The sequence below is a fragment of the Rattus rattus genome, chromosome 1, assembly GCF_011064425.1.
Source record: "Rattus rattus isolate New Zealand chromosome 1, Rrattus_CSIRO_v1, whole genome shotgun sequence".
Lineage (NCBI taxonomy): Eukaryota > Metazoa > Chordata > Mammalia > Rodentia > Muridae > Rattus > Rattus rattus.
Genome location: NC_046154.1, coordinates 238,312,368 through 238,332,704, shown reverse-complemented (window position 1 = coordinate 238,332,704; position 20,337 = coordinate 238,312,368). Strand labels below are relative to the sequence as shown.

The following is a 20,337-nucleotide window of genomic DNA, read 5'->3' as shown; positions in this document are numbered from 1 at the left end:
TCCAAACTGCACACACACTGGCTGTGGACTTTAACATTGTGCCTGTCTTCTAAGGCCAGGAAACATTTTGAAAAATGTCTGGGGCTACTCAAAACTATAGTAGTAAAGAAAGTGCCCTCCTATATCATCAGGGAGCTGGTTGTAGAACAACTCACACATACAGACACCAAATCAGCAGGTGCCCCATCCCTCATATACAGTGACATAGGGATTTGCGTAACCTGACCACAAATACTTTTAAATTCTTTCTAGACTACATATCTAATGCAGTGTAAATATGATTTTAAAAAAATGGGTTCGGGGTTGGGGATTTAGCTCAGTGGTAGAGCGCTTGCCTAGGAAGTTCAAGGCCCTGGGTTCGGGTCCCCAGCTCCAAAAAAAGAAAAAAAAAAAAAAAAAAATGGGTTCATGTTTTGTACATATATTTTCCTGAATATTTTTACCCACAAATATGGAGGGGAAATATAATAATAGGAACTGAGCATATATTAAATCTCATCTGAGAATAGCAACTATTTTAGGTTGGAATTCTGAATCTCACAGAACTCAGAAAAGCAAAAGAATAGATTTAGAAAGCTTATCTAACACGAACAAGTACCCCTGGGTTCAATCCCAGTACCAGAAAAAGAGAAAAATAAAAAGAAAACAGTCCGCTCCTTTATGATAACCAGAACAGCTTCCTTATAAAACAGAGATCCTATCCTAGACGTTCTTCTTCACCCCTTTTCTGACTTCCTGCTGAGGGTCAGATGAGTTCAGGTTCTTTATATCAAAGCAGGGGGATCTGCCCTTTACCTCCAAACCTCCCCGTGCCCTGTCCAAGGCCATCACACTCCCTGGTCTGTCCTCTCCTTGGAAGACCAAGCTCACTTGTTTGCCTCCCTGGCTCTTGTCTGTTGTCTTCCAGAACACTATCAGAGTTAAGTTCTTTGCATGTTTGTCTACCTCACTAGAATGAGAGTACCATGAATAAAAGCACCCTCGTCTATTCTGTTCTCACCTGGACAGAATCCTGCCTGGCCCAAACTGGATATTCGGAAATCTCTTGAGAATGAATAGCCTTACCCAGAGTCAGTTGAATCACTGATTGACAGTGGCTGCAGAACTTATCTTGTCTACCAAAAGACAAGGAAAAGCACTGCTAACAGCAACAATGAACAGCCCATACTTCAAGTCTTGCCTACTGCCCTGGGAGTGGTGTTTGGGTCACCATCATCCAGTAGCCCAGCAAGGTCCTGGCCCACACAGATGCTCTCTGTCAAGTGGGTATCCTAGTTATCTTTTTCCACCAGTGGATTTCATTGGGACTTTTCTTCCTGCCTTTTTAAAAAATTGTAATGGGTAATCCAACTTAATAGTCCTAAAGGATTCCTCAAAGCCTATCTGAATAGTTCTTTTTTTTTCTTTTTTTAGTTTTGAGTAAAAGCCAGAATATACACTTTAAGACTGTCCCACACAGTTTTGCCCAGATGCCACAGGACGTGTGTGTACACAGCACAGGTGTGCTCACAAATATGTATCTATACTGCAGCCACTCATGCTGTGGCCCAGCAGGCCTAGCCAGGACACCTGCCGAGTCTGGGTCTATTGCTTGAGCTTTCGCAAGTCCTTGTTCCTATGGAGCTCATGGTGCAGTGAGGACCTCAGATACAGAGTGCAATTCCTTTAGTATCAAGTACGTTGATACTAAACTCTGTGGAAATGCTAGAAAATGAAGTGTGTAAGTACATACGATCAACACAGGACACATTCAAGATGGGTCTGCATGAATCAGAAGTAATCAAGGCAAACAATTTAAGATAGGTACACACCCAACCTTAATACTGATGTCTCCTGGAAATTGCATTTAAGCCTTTCAGACTGCCCAAAAAGCGAACCTTGCCTAGATAACATTCCCCAGAAGCCACAGGCTTGCCCTGTGGGCTTCATCTGACAGACGGATATTCTTGCCGGGGTTCACTGAGTTTTGATCCTTTGCTTGCTTCCTGTGTGCTTTACTGTGCTCCTTCTAGAAACAGAGACAGGTTGGGGATTTGGCTCAGTGGTAGAGCGCTTGCCTAGGAAGCGCAAGGTCCTGGGTTCGGTCCCCAGCCCCGGAAAAAAAAAAAAAAAAAAAGAAACAGAGACAGCCCTCAAATCAATGTGTTAAATTTCTCTTTTCCAGCTCGAGTGTTATCCAACACCTGGCTTTTCATTTCATCTCCAATAATGGTAGAGTTCAGGCCTTTTTCAAAAGAAACTCAGTTGTTAACACATTATACACATTATTGCCTGCCAGTGAGCTGGGAGCATTAGAACCTTTCACAGATAAGGCCTCAGCCAGTCCTACGTGACAAAAATTGTGGCACTGCTCCAAATGGCAGGACTGTAGTGAGAACTCAGAGAACTGAAGTGTTGACTCAGGGCTTGTTTGTGGGTGATAGGTGTGCACATATGGGAGATAGATAGGAGTACAGACATGGGTTAGTAGCATTGGCACACTGCAGGTACACAACTGGACTCATGATTATCAAGGGAAATTTGTTCAGCTCCTGGCATGTGTACTCTGCTGAGTGATCGATGCTCAGTATGTGACCCTGTCCCCTGTCTGCTGTTGATGCTGAAGGCAAGGCAGGGGTCAGACTATGTAGTCAGCAGCCAGACATAGAGGTCAGCCGTGCTCTGGAAAGCGTCTCTCTCCCCAGTGCCCCAGCTTCTCTAGCTTTCCTCTAGATCCCCTTCTTCCCTCAGCCCTTGGAGGTGGAGTCCCTGGGGTAGACATAGCTAAGGATGTTCTGAGCAGCCATCTCACTTGTGTGCCTTTCCAGGTGCAGCAGGGTCCCTCTCCTCTTCTCCCCTCCAATGGGTCTTGATCATGACACGTTCTCACAATGTCTAGCATGCCTATTCCCCTACTTAGCTGTATTAATGCTTAGCTGTCCTTCAAGGCCTGTTCTGGGACTTGTTTCAGAGACTCCACTCTGTTTGCCTCTGGCTGGGGGGGGTCATCCCAATGCTCCTGCCTCTTTGTCTGTCCCTCTGTCCCTAATGTAGTGGTATCACACTGTCCACATAGTCTTTGTTTTTTGTTTGTTTTGTTTTGTTTTTTGAAACAAAACTTTATACTTTAGGCTGACCTTGAACCCATAGCAATGCTGCCTCAGCCTTCTGAGTGCTGGCATTGCAGGTGTGAGCCACCACATGTGGCTTTTAATAAGTATATGTTCCTTGTTCAATGCCTCGGTTTCTCTAACAATAAAATAAGGACTAGTCTTATGCACGGAATTCTTACAAAGGTGATGTGAGAAAAACGCATGAAGCACAGGATGAGGAATTTAGAGAGCACTCAGCAAGCATTACCCACTGTTTGCAACTCTTCCTGTACTCAGCCTGCTCTTTTGCTGGATGGCCAATCCCCAGACTACCTCATGTGTGTCATGGAGCTTTATGTGTCCCTGGCTACTATAATTCATGCCCCAAACACAGATTTTGCAGACAACAAAGCCTGTCCTCACAGTTCTAGAGGCCGCAAGCCTAACATCCTGTAGAGTCATGTCTCCTCCTGGGAAGTGAGAAATAATCTGTTCTCTTTGTTTCTGGGGACTGCCAGTATTCCTTGGCTTATTCAGGTCTCTTAACTATGCAAGCATGCCTGTGAATATGTCACTAGCCTGGAGCTTACCAAGAAGGCTAAGCTGGATGGCCAACAAGCCCCGGATCATCGGTTCTCTCTCTCTCTCTCTCTCTCTCTCTCTCTCTCTCTCTCTCTCTCTCTCTCTCTCTTCTCTCCCTCTCTCCCTCCTCCCTCCCCCTCCCTCCCTCCCTCCCTCCCTCTCTCTCCCTACTTCCCTCTCTCTGTCTCTCTCTCTCTCTGTCTCTCTCTCTCTTTCCCTCTCCCTTTCTCTTTCCCTTTCTCCCTCCCTCCCTTCCTCTCCCTCTCTCCCTCTCTCCCTCTCCCTCCCCCTCTCCCCCTCTCCCTTTCTCCCCTTCTCTCTCCCTCTCTCCTTCTCTATTTTCTCCAACACTATAATTCCTAGGGTACCACCACATCCAGTTTTAGGAATTTTTAAGGGTTTAGGGATCGAACTCAGATCCTTATTCTTCCCTGGCCATCATTTACAGGCTGAGATATCTTTCTCAAAGCCCGGATTTGGTACCTTTAGGTGGCCATTGTGTAATGCTCAAAGACTCACATCCATCCCACATCCCACCATAACAGTTCATCCCACCCCCACCAAGTCTGATTCCTATTCCCTTGGCCCTTGCTCCTTTTATTCCTCAAAAGAATATGTTAAACAGCCAGGTAGCGAGCAGTCTTACCAGGCCTCTGACTGACTACAGTATGGCAGCATTTCCCTGTTCTTTGATATGGGTTGGGTTTTGTTGTTTCTGCTGCAGTTTTCAGAAGAGGGGTTCTTGTTTGTTTGTTTGATTTTTTTTATGGGGTTGGTTTGTTTCAGAATAGGGTTTTACTATATAACACAGGCTAGCCTAAACCTGGAAAATTCCAGTCACATCCTCCCAATGTTAGGATTATAGACATGTGCCACCACACCCGGCTAACTGTCACACTCTGAAGCTTTTACTGCTGAGTATTTCTCCATCATGTTCTTTCACTCGGAACCTTTGACATTAACTCATTTATAGATAGCTGTGACTGATAGAACCTGCCTTTGCTGGTATCTGTGATGAGTTCCGTGTAGCTTGTGAGTCTGACCAGACCCCACAGTAGACTTTGAGGAGGGATAAGCAGTTTAAGGAGGAGACAGCTTGAATTTGGCATTAGAAGATGAATGGAGTAGAGTGAAGTCCTCTCAGAGCCCTTAGCATCAGGTCATAACCCATGGCTGGAAATGGACCAAAGATATCAAGATATCATTGTGGGAATCTTTCAGGAAGGAGCAAGAGAAAAGAATGGAGCCAGTCACCTAGCCTGCTAGCCATTGGCACACGTGCAAGAAGGGGTGTCACGAGTATAACCTGAGCACATCTGCCTCACAGAAGAGCATGTTACCTTCTCCGAGACACTCCGTCTAACTCAGGACTTTGCATTTACTAACATAGCTGATTCTTGCCCACAGTCTCCAGGAGAGAACACACTGTTTCCAGGGCTTTAAGGATTCTATACTAGGGGTTGGGGATTTAGCTCAGTGGTAGAGCGCTTGCCTAGGAAGCGCAAGGCCCTGGGTTCGGTCCCCAGCTCCGAAAAAAAGAACCCAAAAAAAAAAAAAAGGATTCTATACTAAAGGTTAAGTTGTCCTGGTTCTCACGGCGAGTATGTGAGTGTGGCCGAGAGGGTGCACTCCTCACCCTGTCCACAGACTGTCTTGCCCTCTTGTTGTGTGGAATGGCTGGAAAGGGGCAGGAGATAATATGATCTGGCTGACCCTCCTTGCCACCGTTGTCTCTTTGCTTGAGAATCAGAGGCCTGGTGAAGGCATTGTCCTTGCCAGAGGTAAGGACTGTCCAACACTCCCCTCACTGGTATGCCTCCTTGTCCCCTGTAGCAGCACTCTCTGCTGTGTCCAGCCTTGTCCAAGCAAGGAGAACCCTTCCAGGCTTTTTTCCTGCCAGAACTAGTGTCCCCAGTGCCCAGAATAGCCAGTGCATCACATGACTGAAGTCCTGCTTGGTGGTGAGTTCAGCCATCTGTCTTCTGAGTCAGGCTCGAGATGAGAAAACAACCAATGGCAAGTAGAAGATCGGTGGGGAGCCTATGATCCTGGAAGTTGCATTTCATTGAACGTCATCCTTTTTAACTTACCTGCTTTAAAACAAACCTACGTGTGCTTTAGCACATACATTTAAGTGATAAGGAAATCAGGACAGAGTTGCCTCCAGGGATCACCTCTGACCATTGAGACCTAAAGTCCGCATGCTTTTTTTATGTCCTACAGTCAGAAGGCCTCAAGGAAGTGGGTTAGGGCTCTGAGTTGTTCCTCTTCTATAAATCTTTTTGAATATAAAGCAGATCACTTTCCAGTCATTTTTGTGCTGAGCATTCAGATTCATTCCATAAGATAGAATGATGTCACCCCAGTTTGCTGGCAAGGAAATGAAGCACAGAGAAGTTAAATTACATGCAAAAGATCACAAATTGATAACTTCAGAAGTGACATTTGAACTCACTTCTGAACTCACATCCTACTGCACTGTTCCAAAAGATCCCTACAGCCTACGTGCTCTCATGACTAGCTCAAAACTTCAGCCCGTGGCTTCTAGGCTGAATGGTGAGTAAAGCTGAGAATTGGCCATAGTTTCTCCAGTTGCCTATTCAGCAATTGAGCACAGGCTTCTTACTGCCTCTGTCTGACATACCCAGAACGTTCCAAGCTGCACAGTGGGACAGGAAAGGGTTAAGCCTCTGTGCCTTTTCCCCTTCTCTTCTCTGTAATACTATCTTTCAAAATCTCTCTAAACCTCATTTCTTCTACTTACACACTAATCAGCCTTACCTAGCTATGAGAATGACAGGACTCATGTCTATCCACTACAAATGGCTTCCCACCCAGGTCTGAGAAGTCACACTCTCAGAAAGCCTGCTGGCCGTCTTTTTGCAGTAAGAGACATTAGTTACTGTTCCAGACCCTGTGTGGGAGGTAGGATTTCGAAGGCATGGAAAGAGTTATTGTCACTGGGGTACTGGCCTATTGACTATGTCAGCATAGATCCCATCACATTTCATTGTAAGGACGTGGAGAATAATTACTATTTCTGTCATACTCCTACAGAAACCCATGGCCTTTCTTCTGATGTTCTCTATTGTAATGGGCATAAATGTTACTCCCATTGTGTGGATAAAGAGACGGAGGTTCATCAGAAAGAGCAACATCCTCCAAGCTCATTCCAGATCAGTGATCCACCTGAAATCCAAAACTGAACTCGTACAGCTTCCAAATCTTTACCCTTAATCTCTTCCCAGAAGAGTGTAGGGGATCAAGTCAGCCAGGAGGATGTTCTTTAGGTATACAGGAATTGACCCAAGTGTTGGGGAGGGTAGCCAAAGAGAGATGTTAAATGAGAATTCTGGACATGCAGGCCTGGGATGTGGTCACTGCCAGCATGGCCTGATGCTCATCTGTGCAACAGCAGAAGAACTACAGTGGAGCCAAGGACATTCCCTTGCCACGGTCAAATTCTGTATAATTGAATTAGTCATTTGTCAGAAATGGTTTCACATAGAAAAGGAATTAGTGGGAACAGCAGCTTATATTCCCCAAGCATTGTATTGTTGTGGCTCACAGAAAGGCTTGGTATCCACTGTGGGCTCAGCATAAAATGCAGTGCTGAGGAAATGCTTGCCTTGAGGAGATCCCCCATGAAGGTTTCTGAGAGTTGCCAGGGAAGGCCTCTATTAGACGGTGTGCTGCTGGAAATACACCAAAGGTTAAAGAGCATCTCATTCCCATTAAGCAGTAATCAGTTTCCAAGTTGGTGGTACTGTCAAAACCACTCTAGTTTGTTTCTTCCTGCCTCATTGTTCTGGCATTATAGAACATTCTGCCCATTAGACCTGGTTTCAACTCTGCTATTCTCTCTTGATAGGATAGTTTCATTTGGACTGAGGGGAGAGTAGGTGGTTCAGAGTTTAGACTCTGGAGAGGGCCCCTGGCTATGTATCTCACCTGACCCTTCACCTGCTGTTTCCCCTTGGGCCTTTGTTCTTGTCTATATATAAATTTAAGAGGTGATTGTGTTACTCTCATGACATGATTACCTACAGATACTTGGCAGTTACCACACTTGTGATAAGTACGCCGTGAACGATAGGTGATATCATCTGTGCTACTCTCCGGGTAGAGGTCAAGTAGAGCACACAGCTGTGGTCAGGATTCTTGGCTTCACCATAGCCCTGGAACCTGCAGTGATTCATAAACTAAGTCTCTCATTTCCTTTTCTTTAAAAGAGGGCTAGAATGCCAGTCTCTCATTTAGTGTGGAATGACAGCTGACAGGAGAGAACATTTGACATATGTTGTGCTGTCATCATGAAGTGGGAAATAGTTATTTATTTCTTGTCCCCTGATTTCTGTAGGAACTGTGAGGCCCAGCTCTGCCATGCACCTCTCCCAGCTGCACAGTGGTCACAGAAAACCCCACTTACGTGCTGACCAGCTTTCTGACCACCTGCACAAAGTGCACATCTATCCTCCTGGGCTCTGCTAGTTTGGATGCTACCCTGGTAGAAATTCTTCTCCCTCTTCCACATGCCATGTCCTCGCTTACCAGCTGGGTTTTTCAATAACGGTTTCTTCATGTTCATAGCACCCAGCCTAGTTCTGTCTTATTCCATAGTCCTAAATCATTCCTTATGTAAATCCCCAAGCCAGACCCTAAGCACTGTGACAGCAGCCACATAGTCTTAGCTTCTATTCTTCTTGCTCTGCATTCATGCCTGGCACATAGCATAGTTGGTGTTAAATAGTTTTAAACTGAGTGGACATCCACTGTGCAGGTGCCCGTGTTGCTGCTGTCAGCAGCCCACCCGTACATAGGCCTCACTTGGAAGCTGAGTGTGTTATCCCTGCCTGGTAACTGCCTCTAGACCAGCAGTTCTAAGGCTGTGAGTCCCTACACCTCTGGCCAACCTCTGTCGCAAAAAATGTTTACACTATAGTTCATACAGTAACAAAATTACAGTTATAAAGTAGCAGTAGAAGTCATTCTATGGTTGGGGTCACAACAACGTGAGAAACTGTATTAAAGGGTCACAGTATTGTTCTAGATAAAGTTGATGTTTTATCGATTTTATCTGTCCTTCCAGGCCAAGGACCAGATCCTTAGCCTCTGGACATCGGCAAGTTCCTCTGATCTTAAAAACCTACCAGGAGGCAGGCTGCTCACCCTAGCATAGTTCTTGGCTAGCAGTAAAAGCTCAGTGCAGACACTGATTTAACACAGGAAGTACACACTATTCTGATTGAGGTCTTCTTACGCTTTCTGGAACCTTCAGAATGCCAGTTTGTTTTCCAGTGTCTCTCATATCCATGTCTGAAGATTCAACTTTTGACTTTCCTTGTAGGTAACGATGTGGGCCCATCATCTTCAAGTAAAACAGCAAACAAGTTTGAGGGACTATCTCAGCAAGCAAGGTGAGCCACCTCCCCACCTTTCTCTCCTGTTGTGCTCGTAGTTGTTATGGGCAGACTGACAGACTTGGGCTTCCCAACACTACTCAGTGCAGCACCTGGCAGCACGTTAGGAAGGGAAGTTGGGCATCCTTGCTCAGTCTTACATAGGTGCTCCCTGCTGGGCCCCAGTGGGCACCCTTGCCTGGAACAGACCCATATGCACAGCCATCTCCCTGCAGTAACACCAGGAGTGACCCAAGCCCTGATGGCCACAGTTGTTGTAGAATGATCTGGACACTGTCAGAGTGAGTCTTCTCTTTTTGTTTTGTTTTGTGAGACACAGTCTCACACTGTAGCCTGCGTTGGCCTAGACTTGTGGTACTCCTCCAACCCAACTTCTCAAAAACACGGGGTTATAGGCCAACATAACCAGATTGTTTTTTCTTTCTTCTTCTGTTTTCTTTTTTTCTTTGAGACAGGGTCTTTGAGACAGTGTAGCCCTGGCTGTCCTGGAACTTGCTCTGTGTTTGAGGCTGACCTCAAACACACAGAGATCCACCTTCCTCTCTTCCTTCCTAATGCTGAGTTTAAATGTGTGTACCACCATGCCTGGCCTATTTCTCACCTTTTAACTGAACAATTTTAAGTCGAAAGTTTTTTTAACATAAAAAATGAGAACGTGTGTGTGTGTGTGTGTGTGTGTGTGTGTGTGTGTGTGTGTGTGTGTGTGTTGAGGGGGAAAAGGGTTTGTTTGTTTTTAAGCTATAAGTAGTGTTTCTTTCTCATCTCAATGCACTGAAGTAGGTACTTTGGAAACATTCCTCAGGATGGGGTTTTTTACCTCTGTTTCCTCTAGAAATGCAGTCAGGATGCAGAGAGCCATCTCCACACCCGGCAAGAGAGAATCAGCTGCAGGACTAGCTAGCTTTGAGTCTATATCAAAGATTAAATAAAACAATAAATAAATAAAACCACACTTCTTTTAAGCTCTCTCTTAGTCTCTGGCCCAGTGAGATCAGTCAAATTACAGAACATTAAAATGGTCAGAGATGTCAAAGTCCATTCCTTCACTCACCTCCAGCCTGGCTTCCTTCTTACTCTTCCTCCTGTTGCTGCAGTCGGACAGGTTATCTGCAAGAGGGCACTTCAAGTGCTCACAAGTGTTTGAAAGCAGGATCAAGTTGCTATGAACTAGACCCGTTCCCACCTCCACCCACCCAAAGCATCCTAGAACACCAGATCTCAACCTTCTAATGCTGCGACCTTTATTTAATTCAGCTCCTCGTGTTGTGGTGACTCCAACCATAAAATTAGTTTCCTTGCTACTTCATAACTATAATTTTGATACTGTTATGAATTGTGATGTAAGTATGTGTGTTTTCTGATGGTATCAGCCACCCCTGTGCAGTGCTGGTACAAAGACTTCCTGAAAGGACTCTCTGATCCTCTAGGCTTTGGTCTTAACTGTGTTCAGGGGTGACTGATCAGGCAGCTGTGCGTCCCCAAGAGGATGCTAAGGCAAAACATGAGGAAAACACAGTCAAGAATGGAAATCAGACCCTCTTCTATTCACTGTTTCTCGTGTCCTGGTAGCTTCCTCTGAACATGGCTGTTCCCTGCCCCCAGCAGAAGGAGGTTGTATTGCCCAAGAGCTAGAAAGAGTAGGGAATTTAAGACCCAGGCAGAAAGGGGAACTCCTGTCATATCCTCTTTGACTCCTTTTGTTTGGTAGTTAGGTTGGAAGAAAAAAAGAAAGGTCAGCCAACTCTTGAACACCAGGGGACAGGGGATGAGGCCTGAGGTCCCTGAGGGATTCTCAGAGGTGCATGCCAGGTACTTGGCTGTTCTTGCTCCTTGAATACAAGGTCCTTAGGACCCCTGAGGAGCATTTCAGCCTCTTGTGAAGGGGAAGTAGTGACTTCCCACTAACAGATGTCACATTTGATTATTCAAACATCATGATGCAGACTTGGTCCAGGGACTTAGGTGTTACTTCCCCTACTTATTTGCATGTTCTCCAAAGAGAGGCCACTACAGGGCAGGGCTAGACTGCCATCAATGATCGTAAAGTCTGTTCTCTGGAAGGGAGAGTGATGAGGGCTGCCTATGGAGTGACATGAGATGAAGTACTTCTGTGTGCACTCACGGTATGCAGTGCCCGGAGCTTTCACACATGATCACCTGCCTCCAAACAAAGCTTCAAAATGAGCAACTTGGCTGGCTTTTCCTCACCTTTCCAAGTATTCTCCTGGGTCAGCCAACGTATAAAAGGATACCATAGTCTCTTGTTAGATTGTCTTTGATAGGATTAGAGGGGTGTGTGTGTGTGTGTGTGTGTGTGTGTGTGTGTGTGTGTGTGTGTGTGTGTGTGCACAAGCTCGAGACAGAGACAGACAGACAGACAGAAGGGGGAGGGACAGCATGCTAATCTGGGCTTGTGGAATTCAGAAGACAAGATTTGACTATGACGCTACACTTACATAGCCACACCTTTCCCTTCAGAGTCGCCTCTCCAACCCTAGTAAAGAAGTTGAAGTCTTTTTTTTTTTTTTTTTTTTTTTTTTTTTTTTGGAGCTGGGGACCGAACAGGACCTTATGCTTCAAGGCAAGCGCTCTACCACTGAGCTAAATCCCCAACCCCTAAGAAGTTGAAGTCTGGCGTGGTATCTCACACCTTTAATCCCATCCCTGAGAAGGCAAAGGCAGGTAGATCTCTACATAGTAAGTTCCAGAACAACACAATAAGACTAAGACTCTGTCTTAAAACACAACAGAGGGTTGGGGATTTAGCTCAGTGATAAAGCGTTTGCCTAGCAAGCGCAAGGCCCTGGGTTCGGTCCCCAGCTCCGAAAAAAAGAAAAGGGAAAAAAAAAAAAAAAAAAACAGAAAAGAAAGTCCTTAGGATAACTTTGAAGTGATTGTGGTTAACCTGAATCCTAGGCACTTTGAGACGCTAAACAAGTGTTGTTTATTCATCAGCACCAGTTCTGCTAAGACTGCCCTTGGCCCGAGAGTGCTTCCTAAACTACCTCAGAAAGGTAAGACTCTTCCTCTTCATACCCACATGCTTGTAAAGTGTCACTACCTCTCCTGGGACAGAGTACTGCCCCTTTCATTTGCTGATGTGTCCCACTTGTCTAGAGCAGTATGGAGGTACCCAACAAATATATTTGTTAAATGAAGAAAGTAAAGCCCAAATCTGTCAATATAGACTGTAGTTTCATTGAGAAAATAACCCTTCTCAGAAGACACTGCTAACCCTCGGGTACTGCTGCCCCACTCAAACCTTGTGAGACCTTGGGCAAATGACTCGTTAACTTTACCCACGGGGAGCGCTCGGCTGTAGTGCTGAGGTTGTGTAAGGACAGGGTGAGGTCATGCTTCAGATGGCCCCTCACAAGGCGGTAGCACAGGCAGCCTTTCCTGGGATGGCATCTGTCCTAGGAAGCACAGGAAAGCAGTGTCTGCAGTGCTGCTGCTTTGCCAAGCACACACTTGGCTCTCTGACCAAGTCTTCCAAAACCCTGACCACAGTATCATTTGTAAAACGACATTTCAGCCTCTTACTACCACACAGATGGGTGCACAGAGAAAGCTCCGCCTGCTGTTAGAGTCATGAAGCCCCCTCTGAAGCTCCTACTTCATTAGGTCCTTATGAAAGCCTCCGCCCAACAGGCCTGTGTTAGATCCAGGTAAATGCTCAGAGGAGCTCAGATGGCTCCAGGTTGTCAGTGCCCATGCACAGTGTCCACAACAGAACTGGCCCCAGCTTAGTGCTTCAGCAGAGGGCAACTCAAGGTTACTGTAGGGACATAAAGGTGCACCCCTCTGCAGAGCTCTCCGTCCAGTGCACATCTGCGATGGCGCTGTAGCAGCATCAGAGTCTCACGGGGCTACTGACTATGGAGCAGGAAGGCTGGCTCCTCTGCTCACCCAGGCAGTCTGTCTCGGTCAGAGTCGGGGTGATTTTTAGACTTTGTCCCGAGTGCAGCCACAATATCTGGTGGCTCCTACCGTTTTTGCCCAGATTCTGCCCTGTCTCTCATAATGACCAGTGAATAATTGTACCTGCCTTACTGCTTGCTTTCCCAAGATTCAAACCCAAAAGATTCTTAGTCCCCGTGTGGCTGCTGCCACTCTGTCTCTGTCTCCCCATCCTCCTGACCCGACAGAAAAAACTCTCCCTGACATTCACCGTCCTCCATGCACCTTGCTCAGTGGCTGGCCCTGCGTACGCTCTAGTTTGGGACCCGGCCTACAGGAAGAGTCATAATGGCAGTCACTGACCATGGCCTCACGCAGTCCCCTGCTGCCTGATGCTCCTCACAAGTGTCACCCTCCCTTAACACTGTCCTCAAAGAAAAAGAAAGACCCAGTTTCTTCAGGGTATAAGCCTGCCCCAGCCACCACCCTGCCCCACCAGCCTGTGTGTCAGTAGGTCTATACTCCAACTCCTGGCCCCTCCCCCCGGCATCACTGTCCTCTAAGCCTCCAATCAGAACACAGCCGTGTTTACCAGATCTCCTTCCTATCATGATCTATGCTCCCCAGAATATCCCCACTTTCTCTGTCAATATTTTCACTGTTTGAAATTTCTCCATAATTTGCTAAAAAATGCAAAAATAAAAACCAAAGTATAATGTAGCCTTCCAGGGCTTCTTATCTTCCATGCTGAAGAGCATTTCCCTAGTCTTTTGCCTGATTCCCTACCTAGAAATCCATGGTCATTCCACATCAGATACCAAAAATCCTGTCATCCTGTGTGCAATCCAGTGTTCATATCTTTAAAAAAAAAATCAAAAAAAGTTCGTTCACCTCAATTGTCTCATAAGGAACAAAATGAAGTTTCTCTTAACTCTTAGATTAAAGTCTTTCTGTTTATTTTTATATGTATCATTGCTAAAATAAAATTTCTGAGGCTGGTATCCTTTGAAGAAAAGTGCCACACTTGGGCTCGCAGTTCCAGAAGTGTAAAGTCTGGAGCTGCATTTGATGGGAAAGCCCGCCTTGTTGCTGACTTGGGACATCACGTGGCTGAAGAGAATATGTTTGTTTGTATAAGGCCACCAGAATCCAGTCATGGGAGCCCACCCTCATGACCTTGTATCCCCCATACTACCTCAGAATCAAGACAACACTGCACGTGTGGAGCTTGAGGAGAGAGATGCTCAGGCCACGTAAGCTGCAGTGCCTGCACCATCAAGGCTTCAGAGCCCACAGGGCTCGCATCTGCATCTTGCTCTTTGCATTCCCACCGTTCCTTTCTCCTGTTCCCCTCTCTCTTTGGGTTTCTGTCAGCTGTCACCAGATGCAGATCAAACTTTGGCAAAGCATTTTCTGAATCATGATCCACCAGTCTACACAAGAGGCTTGTAGCTGCTCTTATCAGAACCAAGGTCCATTCCTTCAGCCGTAGCCTGGGTCCCACATGGCACACGGATGGTTTGGTCACACTTGATATTGTCGAGGCTGAGTTCCTTTGCCGCAGTTTCTCAATACCTCTGTAACACTCTCCCAGCACAGGCCCATGTGGCTCCTCTTACCACTTCTTCAGAGCCCTGCGCCACCACGGATCCCAGTCCTGGACTGTCTCCAAGAGAGGAACATGACTAGTCTAGTTTTAATTTTGTTTTGGTTTATTTAATTTGTTTTAGTTTTAATTGTTTATGTGTATGAGTCTTTTACCTTCATGGCTCTCTGTGTACCATGTGTGCACAGTACGTGTGGAAGCCTGAAGAGGGCATTGGATCTCTGGAACTGGAGTTACAGACTGTTGTAAGCTGCTATGTGGGTTCTAGGAATCAAATCTGGTTCCTCTGGAAAAGCAGCCAGTGCTCTTAACCGAGCCATCTCTCCAGCCCCCACCTTTACTTTGAGCCATGCCACATGGGGCAGCCCATTAACAGGGTTCTCTAAGCTTCACTTCCTCAGAGAGGGGCATGGCTGCTGGACAGTGGGTAGCACTGAGGCATCTCCTCTTTGTCCTTGGTTCTCTCTTCTGAGGATACTTTTTCCAAACACATTACAGGGTGAAGGCAGCACCATTGGTACGAGTCCTTGGTGTACCTTCATGAGCACAAAGTGCCCAGCTCCCATACCAAGAAAAGAACTTCAGTCATAAGCCTACAGGTCTTACTTGGCCTCACGCAACCCTACTTAGTAACAATAATAGTGACACCCCTGTGGGACACTAATGTCAGTCATGACCTCACAGTAAACTCTTCTCATTGACTAATTCATGTCATCCTCATGATCATCCTTTGAAAGAGTTTTACAGGTGAGGAAGTTGAAGTTCAGAGAAGTTGCATAATTTGACCAAAGTTATACAGGGCATGTTAGTTACTATTATATTGCTCTTGAAGAGACAAGTGGTGACTCTTATAAAAGAAGGCAGTTAATTGGGGAGTTTGCTTACAGTTTTAGAGGGTTAATTCGTAATCACCATAGCAGGAGGCATACAGGCATGGCGCTGGAATTGTAACTGAGAGTTTTACATTCTGGTCTATAGACAGCAGGCAGAGAGAGACAATGAGCCTGGTGCTGGCTTTTGAAACCTAAGAAGACACACCTCCCCCAGCAAGACCACACCTCCCCCAATAAGGTCACACCTCCTTCAGCAAGGCCACACCTCCTAACCCTTCCCAAACAGTTCTAGTAACCAGAGTATTCAAATATAAGCCTATGAGGACCATTGTCATTCAAACCACCACACACTGTGAGTGAGGGAGTGAGCAGAGTGAGCTAAAATGTCCTAAGAGTGTCACAGGTGTTACACTTCAATTCCTACATTGTTACAAGGATGATTGTACAGGGAGTGGCCTTTTCCAGATGTGGAGTAGGGTGCAGCTGTTAGACAATAGGAGACGTTGACCTAGAAACATCCAAGCACATCAAGCGGCAAACACAGTTTTACACAACAGCAGTCAGTGAGTGCGGTGTGATATGTTCATCAGTTCATGAGTGTCAGCAGAGCGTAACAGGGTACGGTGGTGGGTGGGCAACAGAAGAAACCCCTGGCCAGTACTGAGAGAGTCATGTACAGTGAGGGGACATAAAAACAGCTGGAGAATTGAATGCCATGCCCCTTCACAAGTAACTTTGTACTTTTATTTGCTTGTTTGTTTTTTGGTTTATTGACAGAGTTTTTCTGTGTAGCTGTACTTCTATTAAACTTAAATAGGATGGCAAATGCTTTTGCTAAATAATATATTTAAGAAGTTATACCTATGGAAAAATACAGGAGGTAACAGAGCATGGTGGTACACACCTTTAATCCCAGTACTTGGAAGGCAGAAGCAGGTAAATCTCTGAGTTCAAAGCCAGCACAGTCTACAGAGAGAGTTCCAGAACAGCCAGGACCACACAGAGAAAACCTGTGTAGGAAAACAATACAACAACACAAAAATCTAGGAGGAAATACATTTAAAAAATTTAAATGACTAAATTTGTTAGACTGGCATACAAGGAAGTCTTCTTTATGTAAACATATTATGTGTTCTTTAATTCTGGATTGATGTGGGCAACACACACTGGCTTTTAGTGAAAGCCCAGAGCTGTGAGCTGTAGTGTAGCTCTTTCTCAGCTTCCAGCTTTATCCTGGCCAGGGCCAGCTTTGGGCTTGCTCCTCCCCAGCGCTCACTCAGGTCAGTACTCTGGATAGTGTTTGCCCTTTGTTCATGACCATAATGCCATCCCCCTTCATCTGCTCTGTGCCTTGACTCCTCTCTTGTCATCATTTCCCACAGTGGCACTAAGGAAGACAGAGACCAGCCATCATCTTTCCCTCGACAGAGCTAACATCCCACCCGAGACTTTTCAGAAATCATCACAGTTGTCGGAGTTACCCCAAAAGCCACCACTTGGAGACCTGCCCCCAAAGCCTATGGAACTGGCCCCCAAGCCCCAAATTGGAGAGTTGCCGCCTAAGCCTGGAGAGCTGCCCCCTAAGCCCCAATTAGGTGACCTGCCCCCCAAGCCACAGCTCTCAGACTTACCTCCCAAGCCACAGATGAAGGACCTTCCCCCCAAGCCACAGCTGGGGGACCTGCTGGCAAAGTCTCAGGCTGGTGATTTGTCGGCCAAGGTGCAGCCACCCTCAGAGGTCACACAGAGGTCACACACTGGGGATCTGTCTCCAAATGTGCAGTCCAGAGATGCCATCCAGAAGCAAGCATCTGAGGACTCCAACGACCTCACACCCACGCTGCCAGAGACACCCGTACCACTGCCCAGAAAAATCAATACGGTAGGTGGGAACTAGTGTCAGGCTCTTCTTGCAAGGCTCTGTCTGTGCGCTTTTCCTTTCATTATGCTGGGAAGTGTACCCAGAGCTATAGGTGTGCTCTGTACTCCAACACTAAGCAGCATCCTTGGACTGCAGTTCCCAAGGGTAGAAGGAGGCTATGTGCTCCAACACAGGAAGAGAGCAGTGACCCACACTTACTCTCCCACCGACTGAAGCATTGGCAGTGTGGAACCTGGTGGGTACATTTGGACCTGGCTTCAATGCCTGATGTAACTGCCTGCTATCTAAAACTTCTGTTCTCGGGGTCTGATTCCACCAGTCCAAGAAGGGCCTATGTGATACTAGCACAGTGGCTAGTGAGCATCGTGTTGTGTCTACATAGTGTACATTCGCCTCTGACGCAGGAGCCTTGAAGGTTGAACTCACTCTTCCACAGAATCCATCTCTGTCTGTGAGTTCTGAGTAGCTTCTAAGTGCATGTTCCTCACTGTGTCTTCCCACTGGAGCCAGAGGGAGAGCCACGTGCGGTTTGGTCCCATCCTCTCACACAATGTGTCCCACTCTATAATTTACCAACACAATCTTTATGAAAGTGTGATACTCCAAGAAGATATAACAGAGGACACTCAGGCAGGCCAAATTAAGGGAGATACTGTGTCTGAGGCCTCTGTTGGGTCACTTTATTGCACCAGTGCTGCACATCCATCCTCCCACGGACTTGAGCCCACTGGCTCACCATCCTTTCCAGCCCTCCTCGGCTCTGTTGATGGCTACTCTAGTGTTTTTGTTGTGCACAGAAGTCCAGCTCCTGCTGCCTGCATTAGTGATAGTATTCTACTTAAAACTCCCTCCAAGTGAGCACATCTCAGACCTTCTCAGTCTCAGCACTGAGATGAGAGCCTGCTACTGTGCTTCTACCGATCTTCAACCGCACACGTCCCAGCCCCTCCCCCAGAAGCTCAGGAAAGAACCAGGATCATCAGAAAAGCCAGGGACAGAGAGGAAAAGACACTTGGCCCAGAGCACTTAGAGATAACTTGCTGTTCTTATTGCCAATGATCTAATTACCTGGGTGCTAAAAGTATTCTTTAGAAGGTGTTGACTCTGTTTCCATCTTCCTGTCTTCAGAGAACTGGAAGTCCAGTCAAAGGTACTGGTCAGAATCACAAGTGCTTAGACAGGCTCTTCCTGGGCTTCCCTGGTGATTTGCATGAGACACTAAGAAATCCATCTGTGCTGCACATTCAACATGCAGAAGCTGCACATTTGCTTTATGTCCTTTCCGAACAATTTTTATAGCTTCTGCTGTCATTTCTGCCAGCTGATGCTGGGGGCAGGGTGGACAGCGGGAAGACAGGCTCTTCCTGCATTTCAAGAAGGCTGAGTCGTGGCTGCTACTTGCATTGGTTGCCCTCTGCCAGCCCGAGATGTACAGTTCCCAGGGAGTGTGTCAGTTTTCTAGACGCACACACAGAAAAGCTTAGGCTGGACAAAGAGAAGTCACCTGGCCTTGTGCAGAGTGCTGTTCTGTCTATCTGCTCTCCACTCAAACCCGGTCTTTTTTTATTGCAGGGGAAAAATAAAGTGAGGCGTGTGAAGACCATTTATGACTGCCAGGCAGACAATGACGATGAGCTCACATTTATTGAGGGGGAAGTGATCATTGTCACTGGGGAAGAGGACCAGGAGTGGTGGGTACGTACCTGTGTTTGTCTGTTTGACCCCTTCATTTCTCTAGCCTCCACTCCTTAGGTGGCTGTGAGGATCCTGCCAGGCAGGTGCATGACTCACCCCATGGCCATTCACATCTGCCCCGTCACTAAGTTTATGCTACAAAGAGACAATCTTACCTTGAAAATGGGCCAAGAACTTTATGTTACACTTTCCCCATGATGCCATATGACAGCCTAGTTTTTGTGTGTATTTTCTAGTTCAGTTACAAAACTCAAGCTCAAGAACTTAGGTCACAGTGCATGGCCACAGAGCTAATTCCAGGTCGGGCCAGGTTGGGCCTGGCTGTGAACATGAACTGTCGCCCTCACCTCTGTTATTCTCTGAGCCAGGAGACAAAAGGCTAAGGCCCCATGCAAGCTCAGCCCTTAGCCAGTCCTCAGATCTTTAGTAAAGAGCACAGTAGCTTCCTCACAGTGTTAGAATGTTGAATGACCCAGTCACAATTGTGTCCACAAACACATCCTTGTTTCCATTTTTCAACATCAGCATGAATTTTGCCTTTTTCTGGCTCATGTCTGTCAGCCAAAAAGTGACCTGCAGTTCGTGGTTGGGCCAGCAGAGCCAGTGACTGCCCAGAAACACACATTCACTTGCTTGCACATGAGCACACACACCTTCGGCTTTCTTCTCCTGGGCCTGCAAGAACTGTAGGCTTTGCTTTGACTAAAGTCATTTCCTCAACAGTGGTCAGGGTGGTTTTACCACCCTAGGCCCTTAGACACTATCAGGACATGTTTTGATGATCAGGACCTGGGAACTCGGACATACAACAAGTAGAAGTCAGGTGTACCACTCGCACCGCACGGTGCTCAGGGAAGCTCCCCAGCAGAGCACGTCATCGGCGCTGAGGTCAAGTAACCCCGAGGGCATGCTTTTCTTGAGTCAGGATGAGATGGGAATACTCAGAGACTGTTCTTTGGCAGAGCCAAGTCTGCTCCCAGTGTACACAAAAGGCCAGTTTAGGACAGTGACTCAGAGTCCTAAGTCCCCCAGTGGTGTCAGTTAGTAGTCCTGGGGACTTGAATTAGGCTCATTCTGTCTGTAAACCTGTATCCCGTGGAGGGGGTGTTAGTATCTAGAGCTCATTCTTGCTCAGTCTGTCAATGTCACTACACTGATCCATTAGTGACAACCATAATCACTGCTAAGAAACCAGTGACCCCAGCTGAGACTCTTGGAAGAAAAATGAACATTTTTATGACTGCAGAATCATGCCTCAAGGAAATTCTATGACCCATCAACCCACACTCACCCTAGTAAAGAACTTAAAATCCTGATAGTCAGGAGACCTGGGCACAGAACTAAGTAA

The 20,337-nt window shown here is 46.5% G+C and overlaps 1 protein-coding gene across 2 annotated transcripts in view; it reads left to right on the top strand.

Annotated features, from left to right (window-relative positions):
- Asap1 (ArfGAP with SH3 domain, ankyrin repeat and PH domain 1) overlaps positions 1-20,337 on the top strand; it is a 282,525-nt gene that overhangs the window by 258,741 nt on the left and 3,447 nt on the right. For both annotated transcript variants that reach the window (XM_032916072.1, XM_032916064.1), the window contains 4 exons: positions 9,001-9,070; positions 12,029-12,087; positions 16,795-17,294; positions 18,867-18,989. In XM_032916072.1, coding sequence (XP_032771963.1) covers positions 9,001-9,070; positions 12,029-12,087; positions 16,795-17,294; positions 18,867-18,989 — 752 coding nt within the window. The remainder of the gene's footprint in view (positions 1-9,000; positions 9,071-12,028; positions 12,088-16,794; positions 17,295-18,866; positions 18,990-20,337) is intronic.